The following is an 8,956-nucleotide window of genomic DNA, read 5'->3' on the forward strand; positions in this document are numbered from 1 at the left end:
TCCCCTCAGCAGCCAGCGCTGCATGGCATAGTGTCCACTCGGTCCGATTCTTTCTCGGACGTCTATGAAGAGAATGATGTTTTTCCTATTATAGTCCTGTCCGCCGAGCCTCCTTCGCGCCGCGTTGTGGTTTCCGTCGAGGAAGATCATTTCTATTTTCATTTTCTTTCGTGACTAATAAGTGATGCGACAAGTGGACAGGTACTCTATCGCATCTGCTATAGATGAACGTGAGAAATGACCTCAGAGACACCCTGTCCCGATCCGATTTAGGGGTCAACGGCCTTTAATCCATCACCATGTAAAGAAATTTCGACCAAACGCGCTTAGCCTCAACGAACCTGTGTCAAATCTTCGGGAAATGTTTTCTTTCGTCTGTTCGACAACGAGCGAAGTGGTTTCACGGAAAAGAATCTATAAAAAAATAACTGCGGTTTAGCTCTGGTTAAACCTGATGGAAGCGGAAGCATCTTTTGCCTGGCTACGCCTGTGGCCGAATTATGGGGGACTCTTAAGCTCCGCCTTTAGGCGTATGACTCGACAGCATATGCTAGTTACCAACCCGCATATAAGGCCCTGCTTTAACCAAACCGTATCAACGTGCCTGCGTGGCCTAGGGGTAACGTGAGAACAAGGGTCCTGGCAGGCTGATTCTGATATCACCCTCCCATATGAAAGGAGAGACCGAGTTGGCAGCTCCGGCCAAACGTATACCGTCAGGCAACCTTAAGTTAAGTGCACGGCCATGACAGCTGCCAGCTACCGCCTGCCACTGACCCTACCGATGCCTACCGACATTACGCTGAAGGCTCAAGCTGGCTGGCGTAGTGAAGCTTACGCTTCAAACACCCCGTCTACTGTAACACATGCAGCAGCGAGAAATCGCCCTCGGGCATTATTAAATATGGGCGTCACATCCAACCTTAAAAATGAAGACCGCAACACCTCCTGCATGTTAGCAAACACGAACGAGGTGGCGCTGCCGTCGATAGCTGGCGCGGCTTTCTGCGCCGTCCAGAGTGCTCGATTGAACCGACACCATTACCGCTTTAAGTCATTAATGAATTCACGCGCCCTACCATACGCTATAGACGTGCCGATTACTATCTCGAATTCGGCAGAGCGACTGCCCCAGTGAATCGGTGGTCCCAGGTTCGAAGCCCGCACCAGGTAGATTTTTGCTTGAACTGTGCAGTTTCTGTGGAGGATGTACAGCTTTTATTTGTATCCGAAGGACTCGGTTGGGTGGATGTTGATGAGTAATTACTCCGGTATTGCAAATCTACTCCACCTCAAGGGATTACCCTAAACATTGAACCATAACGCATTTCGTTCGCTGTTCGAAGGGAACCAACAGCGTTAGCTATGAATAAGTTAAGCAGATATTCACGTTCGCGATGGGACGAAGGCAGTGAAATCGAGATGATAGAAATCGACAGAGAGGAAGAGGAACCGCTGTTTCGGTGCATACCAAACTCTGAATTGTTCTTGCCTGTGCAGGTCCTTTCAAAATGTGGCACTGCATCTTGCCACGCCCAGGCGCACTAAAAACGCATTTGTAGCCAAAGAAGACTTAGCATGAAAAACTCCTCGTGCGCTGAATCAAGCAACAGACGCATGAAGCAGACAGTGAGTGGTGACTGTTGGATTAGTGCTAGCTTACAGTGAGAACTATAAACGTCGACGGTCGAGTAAAAAATAGAAAAAAATTACGAGGGACTTTAGCGACTAAACTAGTGAAAGGCGAAAGCCTGAGTGCCGCATTCTGCTACGCAACTGGCACTAATTAGTCATTAATTGATGCACTACTCATCGGGTAATTAATTATTTGGGCATTATATAGATAATTGATTAATTACTAATAAATTATAATTGTTAAATAGTTAATTAGTTACTTATTCAGTCATCAATTAGTAAATATAGATTAATTCAGTAATTAGTAATGGATAATTTATTGACATATGGCCATATAAGGCACGCATTCGCGCATACTGTGGTGGTGCTCTGTGATTGGTCAAGACCTCTATGACGTCATCCCGCTTCGGACAATCAGAGCCGCCACAAAAGCGGGACAGATTTTATCCACGACAGCACGAGCCATTAAAGGCTTTCGCCTTAAAAGCAAGAATGTGTACCACGTTTCGACACACACTTCAACGTATGGTGCGAAACGTGTACATTCCTCTCCGACTCATTGTGAAAGGTAGTTCTGTACAACGCAGGCAAGGCGGTCCCGCTTCCCGAAACTCATTCTCTGCAGTTTTCCTGGTAGGCGTTCCGGTCACAGCAACGTTTTATTTGAGCTTCAGTGTGTTTCTGCGGCACACCTGCAACTGCATTTCTATTTTTCTCTCTTTTCCTACAATACTTCGTCCATACTTTGTTAGCAATAGCGGTCTCCAGCGACGTACTAAAAATTGTGACGAAATATAGCCACAGCTGCAGCGTCGAAAGTGTTTCCTTAATGTACACTCGAGGTAGACGCAACGTCGCAGACGTTAAAAAATAGGAAATGTCATAGGTGGCGATCAATGTGGGGCATATGTATCTGTGAGCGCGGCTAAACATTGACCCACCGTGTTCTTTTTCTTTTTTTTTTTTTTTAATAGCTGTCTCAGGAGTCCTCACGAGCAATCTGAGCACAGCTCGAATAACTACTCATTCAGAAAGAAAGCTGTACGTATTTGGTGGCTGACAGTGGCAAGGCATGGATTCGCATTTGTCGTGTATATTCAAACTAGGATGTTGTTTGTCCGTTATGTGTCGTCTGCGCAGACACATCGCTAACACAGTTAGAAAACTAAAAGAAAAGAAAAGTTATGGCTTTCTTGTATTCCTGTGACATTTGCTTCTGTGCTCACCTTCAGTGGTCGCCTCGTTTACGCCAGTTCGGTATATGAGGACATGGTTTCGAAATTGCGCGTCCGAGTTAAATTTATGTATTACACTATCCTCGCATAAAACGTAGCTTGTTTGTTCATTGAGTTTTAAATCGAATTTGTTGCATGACCTTCACCCCCATAAGGATAGAAACCCCCACCAGTATTCTTGGTGATTGCAAGACACAGCCGAATCCGGAGGAACTACGTGGAGTTCGCTGTAACTAAAAGCACTGAACGGGCGCTGATGGCTACCAACAACAACAAAAAAATGGTAGTAGCTAACCACCGTTCTGGCTTTAGTGTCATTTATTGATACGAGAGTCTGGTCTAGTTGGTTTGCAGTAATTAAAGAGCAGCAGACAGAGAAACACAAAGTAGAGCTTAGCACCGGGCTTAAAACTGAGTGTTGTGTCAGAATAAATAAGGTACTGTCGCGCAAACAAACACATATAAAAGACGCATAAGAAATGAACCTCTCTGTAACCTTAATCATAGTTAACGTTCGGACATCATATCGTCTCTTTTCTATTTATCTTAGCAAGAATAGTCACTGACTCATAGAGCCCTTAGTCGGCGAGTACCTTCATTTCGATTTTTTTTTTTTTTGTACTGGTTTTTGGCCAAGATTTTGCTACCCGGAAGCTGAGAGTAGCGTTCTGTGCCTCAGAACTATACCTATATGGATAAGATGTTCCTACATAGATAATACATTGCGTCTTCAACGATGCGCATGTTATAAAATTAATCATATTGAAGCCCTAATGCGGCGCTATGTGATACGACCCTGATACGCCGAATGGGATGGAAACAAATTATTTCCAATAATTCTGGCTCGAAACTTTTCCCGCAACGTTTCCTTCTGCATCTGTCTTTTTTTATGTATTCGCGTTTCTTAAAATGGTGTCTAAATTTAAGTACACGTGCGCTTACAAAATTTTCCTCCCAAGAAACGTCGAGGCAGCAACTGAACCCGCAACCTCTTTAGCAGGACATTTTTTTTTTTTTTTCGAATTATCAGTAACCGAGTGGCGAGTTCTCGGAAAACATTTCTGCTTGTTCCTGCTCGTAGCCTACGATGTCGAGTATGATATATATATCAGCAGCCTGATCGCAACCGCTACTCCAGGCTAGAACAGAAACATTCGCCTCAGTTTCGTCACGGAAGCGGAGCAGAATGAGGCGATTCATCGTTTAGGTTTTTGTACACGCTGTCACAGCGCGCGTCAAGTACTCAAAACACGCTACGCGCGTGCATTGCAGTCAGTCCCGAGTCGTGAATTAACAGTAAGGGCACTACCGAGGCTGCCGAAATGTGGCACTAGCAGACAATATTGCCGCAGAGGAGTCAGAATAAGATGGAAATGTTTTTATTTATTTATTTATTTATTTATTTATTTATTTATTTATTTATTTATTTATTTATTTATTTATTTATTTATTTATTTATTTATTTATTTATTTATTTATTTATTTTATAATGAGGTGGTCAGCGAAGGCCAGCGTTCCTCAGCGAGAGCTCGAGCTTCGTCAGCTTTGTCGTCTCCACAACTTCGTCATCTTTGACAACGTCTTCTTTTTGCTTTTCTTGCTGCTTTTTCGCAGATCAAGTATCTTTCTTATAATGCCACCGCGTGAAAAGCGCCATCCTGGCGGATTAAGCAGAAACCACGATAGCAGGGAAACTGTTTGAGATGATAAATGTGGACAATTTCACCTCCTCAGCGACGGTGATCGGTTGACGGCGTGAGGGGCTCGATAAGGTAATTAACCGGGGAAGCTTGTTGAAGCACACGATAGGGTCTCTGGTACGACTCGGAAGCTTGGTCGGCAGGCCTGAGGTACAAGAGGACACCCATATCCACACCAACGAGTCGGGACGATAAGCAGCAGGCGGCAGACATGAGGAACCGGCGTGATTGTTTTTTTTTTTTTTTTTTTTTTTTTTTTGGTACAAGTTTCGAGTTGTGATCTGACGTGAGGTTTGACGGCATTATTCGGCATAGGCAGCGGCTTGAGAAATGGGTGTTAATTCGGAGACGTCGGGGCGGTAGGGTAGGATCGTGTCCATTGTGCAAGGATGTTCCCGGCCGTACAGAAGGAAATAAGGGGATAAACTGGTAGTCGCTTGCGCGGCAGAATTACAGGCGCGGGTTATAAATGGCAACACACGGTCCCAACTGGAGTGGGTTGAAGAAACATAAATAGCCATCATGTTTACGAGGGTCTGATTAAATCGCTCGACCATTCCATTTGTCTGGGGATGGTAGGAAGACGTCGTGAGATGAACAGCACTGCACGCTTTTACGCCATCAGACAAAGTTACGCGACCACAATCACTAAGCAATTCATGTGACACACCGTGACGCAGAATGAGGTTCTCAAAGGTGACCACAGCGACGTCACGGGCTGTGGCAGCTGGTAAAGCAGCAGTTTCAGCATATATGGCGAATTGGTCAATGGCAGCAGTGATCCACCTAATGCCGGCGGAATAGCATGCATGGAAGAGACCCGTATAAAGATTAATTGCAACACGTGGACACTTAAGCTCCGTCTTTAAGTGTACGACGCGACAGCGTAGGCTACCACCCGACATATATACAGCCCCGCTTTAACGTGAAAGTGCCTGCGTGAGGTAACGTGTCTGACCCAGAATGCAAGGGTACTGGCAGATTGATTCTAATATCACCCTCCCATATGAACGGAGAGACCCGAATTGGCAGCTCCTGCCAAACTGACGTCAGGCAATCCTACGTCCAGTCAGAGTGCGTCCAAGTCAGCAGACAGCGTTATCACCTGCGAGCGCCATGTTCGTCATTTTTCGCTCACAACGTCGACGCCGACAACGACGCCGAATTTTCTGATGAACAGGCCCTTTAACGCAATCGCATTAAAATTGGTTTTCAGGAAATCGAAGGCGCCGTGACTGCATGTCGCCTCAGTGGATACCTCAACCGCCCTACGAGAGAAGGGACGAAGTTGGAAACGAAAGGAGACCGAGAGCAAGAGGCGCCGTGTCATTGAGGGCTCCTCGGTAATTTCTACCACTTATATATGTTTAACGTGCCCTAACATCGCACAACTAACGGGCTCCTTTTGCGTGCCGTCTACTATAGGTTTGGTTCATGCCATAGGGTTTAAAGACCCGAAGTGACTCAGACTATGGGGACGCCATAATGGAGGGCTCCAGAAATTTCGACCAATGATATCGCACAGTACATAGCAGCCTTGCTTTTCGCCTCCATCGAAAAGCGGCCTCCACGGCTCGTATTGGGCTCACGTCTTTGGATTGAGCAGTGTGGACTCGAGCGCCCTAACCAACTCTTCGTCTGCATCGAAACGCAGCCGCCGTGGCAGGGCATGAGCCCTGATGCTCCAACAAAGACGGTGTGGCGCCGCCTCCGTTAATAACTAAAGGCGAAAAGCTCAGGCATTGAAATGAGATAATTGCCCAGGGACAGCTCTAATCCTCATAAACGCTGCAAGTAAGCGTTCTGGATGAAAGCACCGCCATAAATTGCTTGACTGCGTGCGGGGTGCTGTCTCTTGGTAGCTGGATATACTTTAAATTTAAATACTTTAAAGCTTTGAGAAAAAGGAAAAAAAAAAAGCACTAGATATATACTTATAGGTGGACACCTGCTTTACTCCTTGGGTTAGAGAAAAAAAGTAAGTGAAAAAGAAAAGAAAGAAAGAGATATAGAGATATTCCCGCTGTTTGCCTCCACTTTCCCTGTGCTGTGGCAAAGAGGAGCGTGTTCGGCGTGAGGCACAGCAAGCAGGGCACGCTCACAATGCAGTCATGGTGTATTTGAAAGCTTTCTTCTCTTTTTACACTGTCGGAGGGGAGTGAAATGCGAACGTGCCAGATGAAAAGCGAACACGCTTTCTGTGCTGTCCTTCGTGACAGTGATATGCGTGGACGCCCTCCGCTGAAGGTGCGGTGCTGCTAAGTGGGACAGACCTGGAGTTGCGCAGCCAAAGAGTGCATCGTATGCGCGATCGTAGGCCACTCGTTTGCTGCGTTTCCCTTACGATAACGAGATATGGCTACCCTCCTTAGCTTGCTTTCCACTTTGCAAAGCCATAAAGAATTCCGAAAATAAAAATTAGCGGTGCTTTAGCTTGGGGTTAAACCTGGATTCACGCCAGAACTATCTGCATGACTACGCTTAGGTTTGTCTTGAAAGTAAAGACATGGCTTTTGCACGTAGTAGTTTACTCTATGGTGTCAGCTTTATTTATGCCATAAGGTGCACTTTTGACCACTAAAGTGCGATTAGGCGAAAGCATCTATCGCGCCGTGATCCCAAGCCCTCCACTACGGCGCTTCTTTCTCTCTGTTTTCACTCCCACCTTCGCGATGACGCGATAGCGTAAGCTACCAGCTAACATATAAAGCCCCGCTTTAACCGAACCGTATGAACGTGCCTCTAAGGCCTAGGGATAACGTGAATGCAAGGGTTTCGGCAGGCTGATTGTAATATTTCCCTCCCATATGAAAGGACAGGGCCGAGTTGACAGCTCCTGCCAAACGTATATGTCAGGATACGTCCAGTTAGTGCTCGGCCATGACAGCTGCCAGCTACCGCCTCCCACGACTTCTGTCTTTTTCTTCTTCTCCTTCCTTCTTTCTTCGCTCTTCGGACAGGCACGGACAGACACCGAACAGGCACGGCAAAATGGCGAGACTGTGGCCCAACTAGCCCAACTTTCCATTCTGTGGCCTGGCCAACGTAGCTCTCTCTACAAAAGACAAAAACGGGACACAGAAAGAGACAAATGCGTAGTATATATCACTCTTCTTTGTGGGCGCCTACGCTTACAATTAATTCACAGCATGCTCTCGGAGATGCATATGTCAGCGATTTAAATCCTATATTCAATTTGACGAACAGATGAAAGTTAAGAAGCGAAATAGTAAGACATTGCCCTGAACTCAGTACAATTAAAGAACGGCTGCATCGCGATTTTGATATGAAATCGTGCTATATTTATTTTTTCCGCATTGGAGTTGATATATTTCAGTACGCAGGGAAATACTACTTGTGTGCGTACGACGCAACGTCAAATTTTCCAGAAGTAGAGTTGCTGCACGGGACCACGGCTGCTGCGGTAATCGAAAAGCTCGGTGCAATCTTTGCAAGATACGGCATTCCCGTCGAGGTATGCACGGACAATGGGCCTCAGTTTTCCAGTCATGAATTCGCCCAGTTCGCGAAAGCGTACGACTTCCGTCACGTCACGTCGAGCCCACAGTTTCCACGGTCAAATGGTCTGGCAGAAAGAGGAGTTCAGATTGTCAAACGAATTTTAAAGAAAACTTGTGAGGCTAACGAGGACTTCTGGCTTGGTGTACTGGCTTACAGGGCAAGCCCCTTGGAGGACGGTCGGTCCCCGGGAGAGCTTCTTCAAGGACGCCGCCTGCGGACCCCACTGCCTGACCTTCGGGAAGAGCCAATCGTGTTGGTGAAAAAGCACAAACAGACAAGCGTCAATCGCGCATCCCTCCCGCGCCTGAACAAGGAGGACGTGGTACGCATAAAAAAGGGCTCATGGTCACGCAAGGCCAGAGTGCTAGCACCAGCTGGGCCGAGGTCCTACTACGTTAAGACAGCAGACGATAAACTGCTACGGCGAAACCGCCAGCTCTTGCTCAGAACGAAAGAGGACTTCCACCGCGAACCATCGGATGTTGACTCGAGCGACGACTCTGATGATGATGCAAACACATCGGCTGATCCTCACCTGTCGTCTACAAACGTGCCACCGCCTGCGATAGAATCGAGGCCATAATCGCCAATCGTCAGAAGGTCACAGAGGCAAGTTAGACCGCCGGAACGCTTGGGCTACGCGAGGAACTTTGAACAAGTCAGCAAGGGACAGCGAAAGAAATTTTTGTAAAGTGAACTATTGATTGAGGAGGGGGATGTATCATATCTGCTTGCGCGCGCATTTATCTTTGCTTCCAAGCACACACGTGCCGACCCTTCCCTTCGTGATAACCTATCCTTTCACTCTACCCTCTCGCCCAACGTGGCTTTATATACGATGCAATAAACGCCTTCGGGCATTCG

General features: G+C 46.7%; 1 protein-coding gene across 1 annotated transcript; it reads left to right on the plus strand.

The window, feature by feature from the left end:
• The first annotated feature begins 7,856 nt into the window (after positions 1–7,856).
• Positions 7,857–8,956, plus strand: LOC146198879 (uncharacterized). Its single transcript, XM_084591998.1, has one exon. It carries the CDS (start codon positions 7,857–7,859, stop codon positions 8,673–8,675), a length of 819 nt encoding a protein of 272 aa, XP_084448124.1. The 3' UTR covers positions 8,676–8,956.

The sequence above is a fragment of the Amblyomma maculatum genome, chromosome 2, assembly GCF_055883805.1.
Source record: "Amblyomma maculatum isolate TAMU_Amacu chromosome 2, ASM5588380v1, whole genome shotgun sequence".
Lineage (NCBI taxonomy): Eukaryota > Metazoa > Arthropoda > Arachnida > Ixodida > Ixodidae > Amblyomma > Amblyomma maculatum.